The sequence below is a fragment of the Labrus mixtus genome, chromosome 20 (genome assembly GCF_963584025.1).
Source record: "Labrus mixtus chromosome 20, fLabMix1.1, whole genome shotgun sequence".
NCBI lineage: Eukaryota > Metazoa > Chordata > Actinopteri > Labriformes > Labridae > Labrus > Labrus mixtus.
The window spans coordinates 12,044,547-12,063,159 of NC_083631.1; the positions used below are offsets into that span (position 1 = coordinate 12,044,547).

At 39.9% G+C, this 18,613-nt stretch overlaps 1 protein-coding gene across 1 annotated transcript; it reads left to right on the forward strand.

The window, feature by feature from the left end:
- The first annotated feature begins 2,052 nt into the window (after positions 1-2,052).
- LOC132954205 (homeobox protein Dlx3b-like) lies at positions 2,053-12,631 on the forward strand. The gene is made up of 3 exons (XM_061026709.1): positions 2,053-2,586; positions 4,841-5,025; positions 10,276-12,631. Exons 1-3 carry the CDS (start codon positions 2,235-2,237, stop codon positions 10,696-10,698), a joined length of 960 nt encoding a protein of 319 aa, XP_060882692.1. The 5' UTR covers positions 2,053-2,234; the 3' UTR covers positions 10,699-12,631.
- Positions 12,632-18,613: the final 5,982 nt, after the last annotated feature.

The following is an 18,613-nucleotide window of genomic DNA, read 5'->3' on the forward strand; positions in this document are numbered from 1 at the left end:
CTCCCACCACTGGTTTCTACTGTATGTAAAATTGGACAAGCCTCCCCCCACTTTTCCCCCCTCTGTTTCTCTCTGCGCTGGCCATCAGGGAATCTTGTAAAATACCAATAAAGAATACATATACAGTACTTATACATACATGTATTATATATATAAAAAGAACCTGCTCTGTCTGTTCTCAGAGTGTAACCAGGTGTAAGCATGGGGTGGTTGGTCTGTATGTCTCACTGGACTCTACTTGTTCTGTTCCATTTGCCAACCAGCCCTGGAACTGAATGTTTGAATTTCTTAATTTTTCTGCGGTTTTGAAGAATCACGCAACAAGTCACCTGAATAGTTTTGAAAACAGAGATTGTGAGAACAGCCCCTGCCTTTGCTTCACTATGACCTTTGCCCCCACCCCCCCCCCTCCCTCATCAGTTTCCCTCTGAGTGGTCTTACTCACTCACAAGGCATTCTGGAATTTGTGGACCAGACAGGGAATTCTGTCCGCTTGGGACCACATCACAAGAGAGGAGGACGATCATCACCACTACTTGGGGTCTCCTATACTCCTGCTCCTCCTCCCTGCACTCCTACTTCCTGTTTGTATATAACAAAGCCAAGCGCCTCTGTTCATCCCAGGCCCGATGTATTCACACTGTCTCCTTTTTTTATAATGGGTTAAGAACAGGATGAACCTCCCCGCTGAGAGCTTGGTCAGTCACACTAAGTGCTTTTGATGCTCTCAATATGTGACTGGAGTCAGAACTCTGCATTTTGAGATGGGATATTTGTGAAGAAAGGGTGAGTTTCACTAAAAAAAAAAAAATAAAGCTGTAAATTTCTGGGAACTCATTTTGCAAGGACTTGAGGGTTACCATATATGACAGAGAAAGAGAAATGCTAATAAAAAAATTAAACCTGCAAGTTGTGTGGTGTGGGATTTTGAGTAATGTCAATTTAGCTTCTATGTAATACTCTTCTTTTATGTGCCTCATTCTTGTTTTTTTCAGTAGGGAAATATACCCTATGTTTTCCTTCTCTATGTATGCATTTAGTTCTTTGGACCAGTGATTTTTCAACCAGTCTTTTTTTGTTCAGTTGCCTGGGTTGTATGTGGAAGGATTACTCTAGTCTGTATCTCCACTCCATTGATAAAACTTAAATAACAATTTGTTAAAAATATCTAAACATTGCAGATGATTGAGAGTGTGTGGACAAATGGTTGAAATGTTAAGTTTAAAGGTAAGTCATCTGACGAGGCTTCAGAGGCACAACAAATTACTCCTGGCTTCACTTAAATCAGTGTTAGTGTATAAGCTTGTACCTGGTAGTCAGAGAGACTTAGTACTGACATCTAGTGGTGAAATTTTGACATTACTACTTTAAACTTTAGGGATCATTTAACTTTACCTCCTGCTTGAGTATTAAATGTGTTTTTGATGAGTGTATTATGGTTAAGGTTCCGGCTTGTAAGAATAATTATTTAACATTTTCTGAGATGAGCACTCTGCTGTAGCTTAAATTAATCTAAGCTCTTTCAGGAATGTTACAGGCAATACAGTACCCCAAAGGTTTATGAAGCTTTATGGGCTGTTTCTCCTCCCTGAGGCTTGTGAGAAGCCCGGGGCCCGAGTCAACACATGTAAAAGAGGAAAAGCCTTTTTCTTTAATTAGCCTCGATTAACTAAATAACCCCAAACACTGGTGGACAACAACACATGGCTCTAAATCTGCATTTGAATGGGAAGACAGCACCGTAAAGCTTATTCGTAAACACTCCTTATCACAACACCATTATGCGTGGTTAAGTCAATCTCCATCTACTCTGGTGAGAATATTGGTTGTTTTCTAAGATTTGAAAGAGGTAAAAGTTAGATGACTTTACAGGATTGCCAACTGTTTATGCGCCGTGCTGCGGGCCCAAGGAGAGGCTTACAAGAGGTTTCTGTGGGGAGGAGAAGGGAGCCAGACAGGCGACAGTCATCGCTGTCTTGGCCTCAGGGCAGAGGCAGCGAGCGAGCAGCCGAGCCAATGAGAAGGAGACATCCACTCCCCTCTGTCCTGCCCGGCTTGGCTCAGCTCGGCGCGCCCTGTAATTACGAGCTCTAGTTGGGTTGGGCGCCGCCACGGTGGACAGCCCGGCTGCTGCGTTTAGGGAGTTTGGGAACGCCAGCTCCAGACGGTGAGGAGTTCAGAACTGTCCTTGGTTTAAAGTTAAGAGCAAGAATAACTCCTAAAAAAGCCGGGAAATGAACGGACAGTCCTCACCTGTCTTCGAAGAGAAGAAGCCTCCCCTATCCGTGGTTGGGAGCTCCATCTCGGCCACCAAGGATTCACCCACTCTGCCGGAGTCTTCATCCACAGACATGGGCTTCTACAGCGGCCAGAGTGCGCTCCACGGCCCGCAGGATTTCTACCAGGCGCAGCAGCCGTACTCAGCTCAGCACATGAACCCGTACGCGTACCACCATTACAACCTGAACGGGATGGCGCCAGGGGGTGCGTACCCTGTTGGCAAGACAGAATACCCATACTCTCATGCAGCGTACAGAGAGCACGCTGCCTACAGCAGAGAGGTGCAGTCAACGATGCTGGCCGAAGGTAAGTCAAAGCAAATACCAAAAGTGAACTTCTGTACCTTTAAGGATACTTTGGAACTAATCCATAAGATTGATCCATGGTGTATTTTTAAATGTAAATATATGAAATGATAAATACTGTTAAATATGCTGTTTCCCCTCTTACACACAGCTCTCCATCTTTGTCCAAGAACCAGAAAAGCCACATTGACCACCTGAGGGTGATCTTTGCTAAGCGCTCACGTGACGTCAGGCCTTTTAAACCAGATTATTGCCAATGACCTTTACGCACAAGGGACCGAGACGTGTTTTTTTTATTTTTTTTTTTAATTAAATGAACTAGGTCCTTAACTGCTGTCTTTACATTGTATGTGATGTAAAGTTTGGGTGATCTACCAAATCTTCAACATGTATGGAGGAGTAGCGAGTACTGAGAATTACAGAGCACCCCATTAGAAAACAAAACAAGCGCAGAAGTAAAGTGAAATATCCATTTTGAAAGTTATATAACGTGCTTAAAGTGAATCTTTGATATGAAAACAACAATATTTATATTTTTATATATACATATTTTTGCTGAGGTATAAAAGTATTCAGGATTTATGAGAAAAATATATCAGACAGTTAAAATAATTATTAATAAGAAGTACATAAAAAACAACAGTATGGAATTATTGTCAGTTGAGCAGCCTCTGATTTTTAATTGCCACATGCCTGATGTCACAGGTTGCAGGTACATTTTTATAAATGATCACCTTTGCAGTGTGTTGTCATATGTTTCCAGAAGAACACACTTCATGACACAAAGTTTTTGGATGAGATATAGGCGAGGAAGAGGGGATGGGGGGGGAAGGGAAAATCAGAGATAATGATTACAGTCAACAGTGATAGACTGAAAGAGGTAAACTATTGTTTTCTGTTTCACTTTCTCATTTCTATATATTATTTTTTGTCCTTTAACCTTTTTTCCCCCAGATAATATTTACGACAGGGAGTCATCATAAAGGCCTTTGGATGGAAGCCATGGCCTAGTTCTAACCAGTGACCTTTAAACTCTAGATTAACACACAATTGTTTTATATAAACACAACAGCAAAACGTATCGGTCTGTACTAAGAAAAATCAGTGGATTAAATGAAACAGTGAAAAAAGAAGAAACAAATATTGTGTAAAATCTGTAAGTTCCTGTAAATGAGATCCTGTAAGAGTAAAACAACGAAGTCACTGTGAGCTCAAGACCCAAATACAACAATAACTTAACAACGTTAGACAACATTAGGGAAAACAAGCACCATCTACATTTCACTTCAGGTCCAAACAATGCACTCCACAGTGTTCAAAAAAAGTCTTCTTTTCTTTTTCTTTTTTTTTGAGCTGGGATTGTGTGTATGCAAACTACAGAGGAAAAACAAACTCGACAGACTGGTGTTCTGTTTTTGACATTCCAGTTGGGAGTTCACGCCTGGAAATGGCCTCGGGGGACTTTGGCCCTCAGCCACGCTCGTCAGGTGTCACAGCATGTCAGTCAGCCTTGGCCTTTGAATCTGTCAGCGAGGACGGCTCCTTATCATGCAACGGTCTGCAGCCACACCCAAATAAATCTATCGACAAATCAACGATTTTATGAATACACAAACAGTTGATGAAAAGTATAAAGACTTAGTGGTTATAGATATGAAATTAACCCATAATAAATAAATGTTACAACAAAATCATTAGTTAAGTTAGGTTCGGATAATGGTTAGTAAATCAATGAAAAAAGTTATAGATACATACACATTCATACATATTCATACATATATATTTGAACTGAATGGTCAAAATGGTGGTGTTTCTTGAATATGTGTTGATAAAAAAAAATGTGTGTTGGGAAAGGCTGAATGTATTTCTAAAAGTAGACACAAATGAGGTTCAGGAATAACAACACAAAGCATGAATGATGTATACAAGAGGGCCTTCAGGCTACTTGAAAAGCACCTATAAATCTCTGTCTTCCTCCCCGGCTGTGGGAGACACTCAGACCAAAATTATAAGTTCACAGTGCTGGCGGAATTTCTTTGAAACTTTAAGGGTTGTGAGCAGCAGTGGCCATTTTCGTGTGACTGCTTCTATCTGCACAAACTGCTCTGTGAAGACATAACACAGCAGGATTCTTACACAGATTGAATATTATTTCAAAAAGACCACTGAAGAACAAGTCGACTGAAAATTTCAATTTGGATTGTAAAATTCTTCAAGTCCATTTAAAGAACTTTTCTTATTTTTTCTACCCACAGTGAAAGAGGAACCACTTGTGGAGGTTCGGATGGTCAATGGGAAGCCCAAAAAGGTGCGTAAGCCGCGGACCATCTATTCCAGCTACCAGCTGGCCGTCCTGCAGAGGAGATTCCAGTCTGCGCAGTACCTGGCGCTGCCCGAGCGTGCCGAGCTGGCCGCCCAACTGGGACTCACACAGACACAGGTGAGGCTGCATTCGACACCATCAAATGCTTTTCAGAAAATACATTTTATAGAGTGTCGTAAAAAAATTGAAACCAGATTATGCTTAGCCTCTTACCTTGGAAATGGCTGATGCTTTTTTTTATTGTGCAAAAGAGTTCGAATGGGAGCTGCATCTTAAGCTGAAGCACATTAATTAGTTGAAGTGTCAGCTGAAATAGATGCACAGACGGGTTTATCATATAAGTGTTATAGAATAAAACAGGTGGTATCAGTTTACATGTTGTGGCTGAAGGTGTCTTGGGTTTTTTGAAGTTGAAGTCCAGAAGTTTGACAAGTCATGAAGTAAGCTCCTCACTTTGAAGGAGTGTGAGTGAAAGCAGTTTAACCTTCTTTTTTTTTTTTTTGAGTTGTGAAAAAACAATACAGTTGAACTGACACAAACACAGTAAGACATTAATGTAGTTCAAACTTACTTTAAAGGTGCACTTTGTAGTTTTGGTAGAGAAATGTGAAAGTTGAAGAAGTGTAAAGGAAAATTGTGTCCCTCTAACACTGTTTGAAGATAAAATGAACCACGAGAAGTTATGGTGGGGGGTCCGCAACAGTGAAACCGTAACTCTCCTGGTAGCTTTTAAGCTCTAAACAGTGTTCTAGAGATCCATTTTTCTTTAAGTAAAGTTTGTGTATTCAGTTCAGAAAATATAGCATAGAATTGTTTCACTTCTCCAACTTTCAAATTTCACCTCTAAAACTCCATAGTGCACCTTTAAGCTTGTTAATCACTTAATTTAAAATGGAAACTCCGGGGAATGTTGAAGTAAATTGAAAACAGCTGAAGTGTTTGTATTTAAGGATCCTTAACATCCAACTGACGTCAAAACAGAAACAAGTAGTTGAAGTGTGAGTTGATGTGATGAGAGTGAGAGCAAAATAAATAAAGACACCTTGAACTGGCATGACTGATGACACTCATAAAGGTCATATTAGGAGCAATACCGTATCACATAGGTTAAGGTTATGTTTAAACACATAGGGAGTTGTATTTTGTCTTCAAATCTACTACAATACCAGGTTTAACAACAACAATGAAGGATACAGTACAACACTACACAATGAGATCCAGAGAGGTCAACTATGATCCTGTGTGGCACCGTGACATGTAACTGTCAGTCTGGTTTAGACAGACGTACTCCTCCCTTTAAATTATTTAACTTTGCTTGAGTGATAAAAGACAAAACTTGAGGCACGGGTTGTTTTAACTTGGCCTTCGGTATTTCTTTGTTCAATGTCATGTTAGGGCTTCATGCAGACACTTAAACAAAACAAACAAAGGTGTGAGCACAATACCCTGCAACTTGAAACGGGATAGTCATGTGAGGTTGGTTTGATGCCCTCTTGGATTTAATGTTGATTTAACAAATAGCAGACTGACAATGGCTCTGATCCTGATGATGACATGTAACAGAGCTCTGAAGAATCTTAGACTCTGCAGGGCAATTATAGTTCTTTGTGTTTTGTGCTATATGAAAGTTTATCAACATTAAAACATACAGTATGTATATATAACTTTTTGCCTTATTTCTTTTGACAAAAATATTTTGCAAGGATAATTATTCATCTCTTTTTTAAAGAATGTAGGTTAAGAGTGAGCTCCGATTTAGGAACCAAAAGTGTCCCTATAAAGTTGATATATTATCTTCCTGCAATTAGATTTTTTTCTTTTTGCCACTGGGGATTCCTCCCTCTGAAAATAAAGAGCAGGTGTGCTAAACCTCACTGGGATAGAACAGGTGAGCTGAGAGGACATCTAAATAAAAAAAAGACACAGATTCCTTAATGGAAAGTGATGCTAACGAATTAGCAACCAATCATCAATGTTTGAGAATGTCCTAATCATGCTCAGTAGTATATCTATATATATATGTATATATATTATTATATTATTATATGTATATATAATAAGATTTGCTCACTGTATGTTAAGAAGGTGTGTAACGTGGAAGGCACGTTTGCTGTCCTTCATTATTTGCTACAACTTGTGGAGGTAGAATTGAATCATGGTTGTACCACTGCTATATTTCCATACGGCACTGCACAACTTACAGATAATTTCCTCACTGTCCCACTATAGGCAGATATTTTCCATTCATTTCATTCACCATTATTGTGCTCACTTCATTTTGATAAGGTTTGGCAAATTGAAAACTATTTCCGTTAAAAATAACGCATGCTTACATGTGTGCTTGACATGAGTTTTATTTCGCTGAATAAAAAGAGTGCATATCGGGGCGCCGATAGCGTAGTAGTTATTAGGGGTGGGAATCACCAGAGGCCCCATGATACTATATTATCGAGATACTTGAGTCACAATACGATATTATTGCGATTTTAAACATTTTGCGATGTGCTGCGAATCACTATACAATATATTGCGATTTAACTTTTTTAACTGAATTTTATGTCCACAAAATTAAAAATCAAGAACTGTTTGTCAAGTAAGAAAAAATTGTCAGTCTAAATATCTCACTTCAGTCTTTATAATTCAACATGACGGGAGTCAAGCCCACAGACTGAGCAACACTGTGATAAAGGTAAAACCCTGAAAAAGGCTGAATGCACCTCACAATCTGAACTGTTGGTATTTCAGTCTGATTGAACTTTAACATGAATCCTTCACATTGTAACTTGTTCAAAATGAATTGTGCAACCCCTTCAGCACTTAAACATTTAAAGAGCATATCTAAAATATCATATTAAAAATATCCATACTTGGCCGCCATGAGATGATATAATATCGGCACACAAAATATCGCGATACTATGCTGTATCAATTTTTTACCCCAGCTTTAGTAGTTAGTGCGCGCCCCATGTGGAGAGGTTGTGAGTCCTCCAAGCGGACAGCCCGGGTTTGAATCCAACCTGTGTCTCCTTTCCTTCATGTCATTCCCCACTCTCTCTGTCCCTGATTTACAACTCCATCCACTGTCCTATTTCTACGATAAAGACACAAAAAGCCCCAAAATAAATAATAAAAAAAGACTGCATATCTTATTTTTTCATGAAACAAATTTATTTTTTATTTATTTATTTATTTTTTGTCAAAATCTTTTTATTGAAATACAAACATGATGTACATTAAGTGCAGTGCTGATCAGTCAGTGATATTAGAGGATGTTATAAACAAACACCAAACTTAGTTAACAGTCACATCTACATAGGCAGAGAGACATGCACAAAAATAAAGCTATTAACTGCACATGGTAAATAAGTAAAGCATGGACCTACAACAACAGTCTGTGTTTTACTTTTTTAGGTTAATGAAATTAACCATCTAATTAAAGTAAACAAAAAAAACAAAACAAAAACAATAAACAAAATATCCATTATAATACAATCCCTACCCCGGCACTGCCAGTGTTGACGTGAGATAATTTCCCCAGTCCCATTAAAGACCTAGTTGTGTATCTGAAAGAGAGAGATGCATCTGGATCATGGTTTTAAAGGTTGAGTACAGAGTTCAGAAAAGGTCCCCAAATTTCAATAAACTGTGCATTTGAATGTTGGAGTGAGAATCTTATTATCTCTAGCTTTAAGCAAGCCATAATATCTGCCAACCCTTGTGCATGCGTGGGCGGGGTAGCGTCTCTCCATCCGAGCAGCACGGCACGCCTGGCCAGAAGGGAAGCAAAAGCAGGGTCTGCGGTGTTTGTGCCGATAACTGTACCACTCCTCCAGTGACCCCAAACATTGGGTTTCAATTTAACGTTAATTATCTTGGAAAATGGTGTGAAATACCTCTGTCCAATATTTATAAAGACTCGGGCATTGCCAGTACATATGAACAAGTGATGCTTCAGCACTCTTGCATTTGTCACAGTACGTGTCAATGTCGGGACAAAAACGAGACAGTTTAACTTCAGAGATATGAGCTCTGTGTACCACTGAACTGGATTAGGCAACGGAGAGCACAGAGAGAAGTTGTGTTAACACGCTTGAGTACAGAGGCCCAAATCTTCCTCCCATGATCCTTTAAGTATGTCTGTAGTGTCCCGCTTTAGTTCTGCCACCATGCTATACAGCACTGAAATGAGTCTTTTCCGAGATGGGCTCAGGGACAGGGACCCTTCTGCTGACGAGGGGATATGGGAAAACTTTGAGATGAGAAAACATCTTGCTTGTAAATATCTAAAGAAGTCTGACTTTGGTAGATTCAACTTTTTGCTTAACTGCTCAAATGATGCTAAATTATTGTCTATAAACAGATCTTTAAAGTGTATAATACCCTTCCTGTGCCATTCACGAAAAACAGAGTCATGCACAGAAGGTTCAAAAAGATGGTTTGATTTAACAGGGCTTAGAAGAGAAAATCTGTCTAGCCCAAAGAATTTCCTGAATTGGGCCCATATTCTTAAAGAGTGTTTAACCACTGGATTCTTAATGGATTTGATGGGAGGGAGAGGAAGCGACGATAAAAAGTTTTTTTTTTTTTTTAATCTATTTTGAACTATTGTACTCATAATATTGATTGAGCAAAATCTTTATGTTGTCTGATAATTCCTTATTATGAACATCCATAATACCCAGGGTTTCTTTTATTTATCTGGATACTATAACCCAAACCAAAGCTTTTGTGCTCAGCAGTCACAAGGTTATGAACTCCAAAACTTGTCATGGGTGTGATCACATCAAATGGGTGTTGTTTGGAGCGCATTACGAATCGCTAACATGAAAAGCTCTGCTGTTGGCAGAGCTGCTTCTTTTTTAAAACAAACACACAGCTATATTATTAAGCAATCATGAGAACATTAAAAACACAATCCAGGTCATCTTTATTCAAGTATAACATAAAAGAAAACTGTACCATCATTAGTGCACAATAGATCTGACTATCATTATGTCTTTGTAGACTATATGTAACAATTTGTTGCTTAGATATTTTCTCATGGTCTGTATGATTGATGATGTTTGAGCTTTAGTCTTTCAGCTACAGCCTTGACGTTGTCAAATGACTTATTTGGCAAATAAGAAAGGTTGTTGTAGGAGGACATCAGCCAATGAATGTTTCAAACAAATATTTAAAAAAATCTGAATACTCAAGCCCTCTTCCAGCTCGCTCATACTTATAAATCCCATTTCCAGCAATGGCAGGCAGAAGTTTTTTTTCCCAAACTACAGTTAAAAAGAGAGTAAATAGGTGATATTCATTTGATGTTGTTTGATTTATTTGATTTATTTAATTTGCCTCAACATTTGATGTTCTTCCCTCCAGGTCAAAATTTGGTTCCAAAACCGTCGCTCCAAGTTCAAGAAGCTCTACAAGAATGGAGAGTTTCCACTCGGAGATATTCCTCTCGATCACAGCCCTGACGCTAGCGACTCCATGGCCTGCAACTCTCCTCCGTCCCCGGCTGTGTGGGAGAACAACAGCAACAGCAACAGTAACAACAACAACAGCAGTAACAGCAACAACACAAACAGCAGCAGCAATAATGCAGCGATAGACCCTACCAGCAGGGGGCAGGGTCACTATCAACCTCCTGTCGACTCCTCGCCCGCCTGCATGGGAGATTACACACATCAGAACTGGTACCAGCAGCAAGGGGAAAATTTAGGTCTGCAACAGTCGGGCCCGGCGCATCACGCGTCATCAGGTGCATCGACAGCTGCACAGAGTCTGGGAGCCGTCTACTGAAACATGGAGTCTGCACAATAGGTTGAAAGAAGGCCTGTGCTGAAAGTCTGGGAGGATTTTTTTGGGGGACGATTTATTTATCTATTGTGACCAGAAACACATGACAGAGACACAAGTCATGACTGTAAACCCCAAATACACACGTCGTAAAACATGCTTCTCCACAAAATGTGGATTGAAAACGAGTACCGGCCGCAGTTACCATGTTGCATGAACTCATTCTACAGAGGTCATAATGGAAATAGTGGTGACTGAAGTGGCTTTTGCAGAGCTGAGATTGACAAATTTAATTCAAAAAAATCACAGATAGACGCTAATATTTACTTTATTTAATATGTTTTTTATATTGCCATTTTTTAATTTAAGAAAAAAAAACTTGCATTGATTCACTCTTTCACTCAGACACAACATTTTTAATCAACAACTGAAGACTACTGAAATTCTTCCTGGCTTTGCAACGCTTCAAGTCCACCTAAGCAGCGCAGGACACTTATGGTTGACTTTAAATGAGCAGAAAAATGGGTGGTTTGATTTGAGGTGAGGTCAGAACAGTGAACAGAACTGAAACAATGCTAACCTTTAAAATAAAAGATCAATATCACCCAACCAAAGGAGACAAACCATGGAGAGACACTGAATGACCTAATAGCAAAACACACTCGCTCTTTTTGCACGCATTTTTAATTTGAGTTTTATTTTTCCTGGAGCAGATTCAAGTAAAGCGCTGTGTAAATTGTGGCTGTTTTGCAATCAAAAAGTGCAAATTTGTGCTCTCTGTGTGGAGGAGAGTTTTGAAATGTAAACATTTTGGACTGTTCGAGATATAAGAACTCTTCATATAGCTTCTGATCTGTGTCGCGGCTTGTGTAGGCTACATGAGCTGCCACCAGCAAAATATATCAAGATCTCAAACTTAGCTATTTGCATTCCCGTTGGATTGTGGGTAATGTAGGTGTCAGGTGTAGAGCAGAAATAATGATGGAGTAAAAAAATATATTTATAGTGACTTTTATAAGACCCTCCCTGCCTAAAGATACCCACAACTCATTATTTAAAAAATAAAGAAATAACATTTACAGACCTCAACCAATAGAAGTCTAAAACACATCACTGTGTCATAGTCAGTGCCTTTTTTCTGAAGGTATATTCAGAAGTAAAGTGAGATTCACACAATACATAATCATATAACATTAATGCCTGTCACTTTTATATGCAGAACGACCGAAGGGAATCAGTGATTGCAAAATCATCACAAAAAATGATCTGCGTCTTCATGAAGAAATGTAAATTGTTTAGACCTCCATTAAAAAAAAATCACAGTAAAATATGTTTATTTTGGGTTTATAGCACTGTAGTTGAGCCAGTTTGGTGCCGACATGTAACTTGTGAAACTTGCCGAAACAGAACACAAGTAATTGGTTTCTGTTCGAGGAATCCTGGTACTGAGCCTGGCCTGGCCTACACAACAGGTCATTAAACCGGGCACGAGTTAGCCTTAAGTAGCGGGAGCTGCACAAAAAAGTTATTCCAGACGCAGTCCCTTGAAAATGCAGTGAAATTAACCAAGCTGTGTGTGCCTCCAAGTGATGTTAAGAACCAAGACAAGATGTTTGGTTTACAGAAATATGTTGACAGGTTGTGTTTAACCAGTGCAGAGAAACACAAGGAATCCCAACTTGCTCTCATTGGAGAACTTTTTTGAAGGGGCCCTTTAACTCCTGCTTCCAAATATTACAAGGATCTCACATCTTAAAATACTGATCAAGAGTCAAAGTGGCCTTTGCTAAGGCAAAGTATATATTCTTTTAAAACATGCTGTACACAGATGAATAATTTATATTGTCAACCGTAGATCAAGTGTAGCACAACAGTTTGTGCCTTAGGAGCCTTTTTAAGTCAGAAAATATGCAAAAAATAAATGTCTTTATTTGAATCCGTCAGTTGTTTATTTTTATTTGGTGTGTATCTTTGGGTGATAGCAGTATGCAAATATACTCAGACACACACACACACACACACACACACACACACACACACACACACACACACACACACAGACACTAAACAAAGGCGTTGAAAGTGTGCTGACGGCCCTTTCCTGGTGTTCCTGTGAGAGTGAGTCAGACAATTGATGCAGGTTGCAGCCATCTATATATCTACACAAAAACACACACACACACACACTCACACATACAGTGCGTGTAAAGAAGGTTGTGGGAGGTGACAGTGCAGCAGACACTCTGGAGTCTCTGGATACTAATAACACACCGCTGACACTGCTTTCATGTGGCACACTGTTGGAAAAGGGAGGAGACGTGTGTGTTTGCGTGTGTGTGTGTGTGTGTGTGTGTGTGTGTGTGTGTGTGTGTGTGCGTGTGACAAACAAGCTGCTTTAAACATACAAACCTACAGGTTTTCCATCAATTAAAGTGGTTAAAATAATGAAAACGAGACAATGTTTCACATATCTCAGTCCTTTCTTTCCGAGAGATAGATGAAGACATTTATCACGTTAATCAGTTGGCAATAATAAAAATGTGCTCCAGAAAACTTCATAAATACATTTGCAGTGAACAGACAAACCTGTAAAACAAATACAACAGCAAAGAGTACAATTGAGTCATCAGCTCAAAAAGCCAAGAGGAAGTACTCGAGTCCTGTACTACAAAGCAAGGTTGTGGTAAGAGAAGTAGCCTAACTTGAGCATACTTCTGAACAGGGTAGATCGTCATGGTAACTTATACACAACGAACCAAATCAGCCACGACCAATAAGCTGTCTTGATCACAGAGGTCTATGAGCTGATCATGAGAGGGGAGGAGGGGTTTTATATTCTGTTCATTTTTATTAGTTCCATACCACTCAGTTTGATACCATCAGGACAATTTTTTTTAAAGATTACCTTTCAGGATTTTGTTTTTATTTGGTATAGGAAATCTGTAGAGTGATGGTAAATGTGGGGAGAGAGAGGGACTGGGGGATCCAATGCACCAAACAGCACCAGGATTGGAGTTTGAACCTGCAACCAGTACAAAGACTGAAGCTTTTGTACGTGGCGTTCCTGCTCTACCAACTGCTTTATACCAGCAGCCAAACAACGGCCCTTTCAAACGAACCTCTGGATCCTCTGGGTTGACATTATAAGTTGATAACCAGTTTGTGTGATGGCGTAGCAATCTCCTTGTCAAGGTTGGTGAAGACAGATCACCAAAAGATTCCGTGGGTATGTTGAACTCGCTCCAGTTTTGACGGAGCATCAGAGACTCTGCCTTTAATGTGTGTGCCATCAGCATGTTTTAACATGCTGACATTGTTCTATGTATTATTCTTGTTTGGTAATGTATTTCATTTCTTGTTGTCAGTTATCATTTCCTGATTTACTTTGTCACTCTCATGTCCCTAGTATAAAGCTTTTTTGTTGCCTTCTTTTCTTTTACGCCTTTGTGATTGGGTGTCCCACCCTCATTGTTTTCACCTGACTCCGGTTAGTCTCACCTGTCCCTGATTACCCCTGTGTGACGGCTGGGTCTCTGTCTTTCCCTGTTTCTTTTCTGGATCTTCTTAATTTGATTCTTCCTTCTTGTGTGGATGTTTCTTCATGGCTGTCCCTGTGTTTTTACAGTTTTCTGCATATTGTTCTTTTGCTTTGGATGATTTCTTCCATTTTCCTATTTTTTCCCTTCATGTTTCAAAAAACCCTTTCTATAGTTTGCATTGTGTTACCTTTTTTTTAATTTTACAACTACAGTTTATACTTTCTTGGCTACTTTCATGTTGAAATTAGTAAAATGTCCTGTGTAACTTTATATATCTATAACCTCCCCCCCACACACACACACACATAGAGAATTGTTGCTGTCTCTTATCAGTTTTGTAGGAACATGTATTCATGTTATCATTTAACAAACATGTAATCATACAAATAAAGGAGAAAAAGCCACTTGCTTTGATTGTAGAGTGTAGAACTGACACTGTTTATTGGAGGTTGACTTGCTAACAGGCATGTTACTGAAAATGATTAAATAGTTACAGTTTGTAGTTACTTCTTCCATAAAGTAACTGAGTAACTAACAGAGTTACTGCTTTATAAAAGTAACTAGTTACTGGGAAAAGTAATGTGTGTGTTAGTTTATATTTGCTTCAAAGCTCATATCAGTGTTATTTAGTGTTGCTGTGGCAGAAAAGTGCTGTGACAAGATCACCGATTAGATCTCTGAAGGCAACAGAGTGAACTGCTGATATGAATCACGTTGCCGACAGTATACCTGTATATCAATATATCAGCCGGCTAACGCGAGCTGCACCTGTGTCTTCAGCGTCGGGCTCTCCGAAGCGTGTTGTTGTTCGGCTCGGTGCTTCTTTCCTGTGGGAGACGTTTAATTTCTTGCACATAGACTACATCTCATCTATATTGTTGCCGTTCAACTCGAGCAGGGAAAAATAATCTTGTTTTATCTGAGACAAAACTCACGGCCTAACTACAACCTAGCTGTGTTTGTTTACAGCCCGCAACATTCTTTCGGCCTGGATGCTATCGGTCTGATGTTAACGTAACCTCGCCCGCTTGTTGTCTTACTTAGTCACATGTTAGTCTCCACACTGCTAGCTACTAGAAGCCTGTAGGTGTTTGCGGGACTAGCTAATGCAGCTGTTCAGAAGTTGCATTTATCAAAGTCAACTATTTCCCTCACCTTTTATCAAGTATTTTTTCAATCTGGTGTCAATCCAAAATGCTTTCTAGCATTCTAGTTCATTTTACACAATGATTACCAAAGAACAAAGAGTGCTAGCTTTTCTCTATTCTGCTTTAGTAGAAACAACAAGAAATGTTGGTCCATAAGTCCGGACTGAAGTATCTTAGCCATCAAAAGGTTTGCAGCTGTGGTAGGATTCATCCTACAACTTTTGATTCTATGATTTATTTTCTTGTGTCAACAGCAGGTTGACATTTTGCATTCATTGAAAAACCTTGACCACTCTAGAAAAGACAGTATGAGCTTTAGTACACACATTCCAATGCCTAGTTTTTGACAAACTTTGACTCAAACCATTTTTATTTTTAAAGGTGAAATAATTGTAAATAAAGAATAAGCTCTTATTTACAGTCTATGAGGTCTTGTCGACCGGTAGCTTTGCTAAGTTGGCTGCCCGGCTACCGGCACCGTTGCCCGGCTTGAGAACGGGACCTCAGTCCGCCAGGATATTGAACTTGTCAGGCCCGGGACAGAGGACTGTCCGTGGGTGAAGTGTCAGTGTTTGATGACAGGGAGAATGTTAAACTGTTGCAAAGAGATGAGTAGCGAGTTCAACCCGGACTTCGGGGATGGCGAAAGCACGAAGTGTCGGGCTGGTAAAGCGGGTGCAGAGGGATGATTTGCAGCTGGCGCTCATAGCCCCAGAGCTAGCACTAGCTCCAGGCATCCCGGGGCTACAGCCACAGACCCACACCCGGCTCTCCTCCCCGTTTTCAAAATCCCAGTCGGACTCGCTTTATCTCCGCGTTTCAGTAACATTGAAGTTATCCTGTGTCTTTCAACGATACAACTTTCCTATCGAAACATAACTTTCTGATCCTAGCTGTCTCTCTTACTCTCTCCCGTAGGCTAAATGAACAGTTCCACAGCGCCCCTACAGGCCTGGAGCACTTCCGTTTAAAGCAGTTTGCAGCATTTCTGTGTTTGCTGTTGTTTTCTGGTTGTGTGTGTTTTGACTTAAGTTTCGTTTCTGTACTTGCAGCGCGTTTGATGCTTATGCAGTTGTTTTGCCTATTTGCAGCGCGTTTGTGTCTTTGCAGCGCGTTTGTGTCTTTGCAGCGCGTTTCAGCCTTTGCATTTGTTGTGGTAGTTTGCATTTGCTTTTGAATGTGCAGTATTTCTATATATGCTGCGCGTTTTTCTATATGTATGTCGTTTCATCAGTTGCTGAGCGTTTGACCCCTACCGGCCACCGTACTTATTCACCCAAAGTTATATATGAGATGTGTGGTGGTTATTTTTCAAAACCAAGGAGGTAGACTAGTACAGGCCATAAACCGTGTGCATATAGGTGACGTAAAGAAACAGGAGAAACAGACATTCAAATTATCATGTTCACCTGAAGCCGCAAGCTTGCAGGGTGTGGACCCCAAACCACTGATCCACTAGGACACCTTCCATGTTTGTTTAGTCTCTAGCCTTCCTGTGCTGAGCCCTCAGCTTCCAGGTGTCAGAGAGGAATGTATGTGAACATCACACAGGGAGGGCCAACAGGGACTTGTAGAAACCTGTGACTGCTACCCTGCAGGAAAAATGGTTTTTAACAAAGCTATTGTGGGTTTCCTGCAGACTATTGTTCCAACAAACAAGCAGTGTCTTATTGTATATTAATACTACAAACAGCAACATGATACCAAGAAAAGACAAGCCAGGTGGATTTGTGATTCCATTTTTCATGCATAGGAATTCTTACCTCTAGAGTGTTTCATCAGGCTCCACTTAAACATTGAGAAGATTAATTTTTGGACATTTATGTCACAATAAAAGGTTGGATGATGTGTCTCAGGTTGAGCTGAGGTTAATGTTTTGCACTCCCGCTCCTTGGCGTTCACATGCCAAAGAGGCGGTGAGACGAGGTGATGACATAAGCTGCTTGGAGCTGAGCTAAGAGGAAAACTCAGCAGCGGAAGGAAAGTTTATAACAGTGTCTTGAAAGATTTGGAGCTGACGTTACTTTCCTTTCCCTGCCTCCAGCAACGATCTGCACACTGCGCCTGGACTGATATGTGCTTTTAAAAGCCGATACTTTAGTGAACTTTTTTTTTTAACTGAGTACTGCCAACATATGTTGTTGGGTATATGGTGCCAATATAAATGCATATTTTGGGAAATAATCTGAAGGAGCTAGTAGCCCTTTAAAAATGAACTGCACTTGGCAATGGATTTTGTGCCACAGAGAAAATCTTTCAATGGTAGATAACATAAATCTAAGTAGTCATATTTAAACATTTACAATTCTACAATTCTACAATTCACTTAGCAGACGCTTTTATCCAAAGCGACGTACATCAGAGAGTAAGTACAACACAAGCAAGGATCTAGAAAAAAAGGAACAATGTCAGTAAGAGCAAACGATCAGCTTTGAGTCTGATTGGACACACAGGTGCTGACAGGAAGTGACCAGAGGCAAAGCACAACATTGACGGCAGTTCTTGAGAGCTCTAATCAGTATAGAAACCATCTTATAAGTCATCGTTTATCAAACAAAAACCATCATCATCATCAATAATATCGAGACCATCATCATTAAGTTAGAGCCACAAGAGCCATTTCTCATTTATTTTACTTTGATGCAATATGCAGGTTAAAATGGACATTGTGGGGCCCGATGCTGATTTTTTCATTCCCTAATGTCCCACGTTAGTTGGGCCGGGCTTTCATCAGCTGTCAAATTAGCTGACCCAGACTCAGAAATGTTATTATATAATCAACTGTAACATGATTTTCGAAATTTGCACTAAAAATGGTTCTCTGATCATGCATTCAATATTGACAACATGAATTCCATATCAGCCAAATACTGTAAATCGGTCAAACTCTGATAATGTACTCGAAACCCACATGCACAAACACACACACACACACACACACACACACACACACACACACACACACACACACACACACACACACACACACACACACACACACACACACACACACAAACTCTCTTTAGCAAAGCCCTGCAGTATCTCAGTTGCACTTAGAAACTATCATGTATGTGTTCTCTCACCGCGGGAGTCAAGTTTAATAAGCAAATATAAAGTGACCCCTGCTGTTTATGACTTGTTCTAATTAATATGTTTTTCCCCATCTCTCTCTCTCTCTCTCTCTCTCTCTCTCTCTCTCTCTCTCTCTGCTTTCTACTACTCTGGGGGTCA

What these genes read in the sequence shown, in the direction of transcription:
- LOC132954205 (XM_061026709.1), top strand. Translation starts at nt 2,235, where the DNA reads ATGAACGGACAGTCCTCACCTGTCTTCGAAGAGAAGAAGCCTCCCCTA. An exon ending in GTCAACGATGCTGGCCGAAG is followed by an intron (nt 2,587 to 4,840) that starts GTAAGTCAAAGC and finishes TTCTACCCACAG; the next exon opens with TGAAAGAGGAACCACTTGTG. An exon ending in TGGGACTCACACAGACACAG is followed by an intron (nt 5,026 to 10,275) that starts GTGAGGCTGCAT and finishes TCTTCCCTCCAG; the next exon opens with GTCAAAATTTGGTTCCAAAA.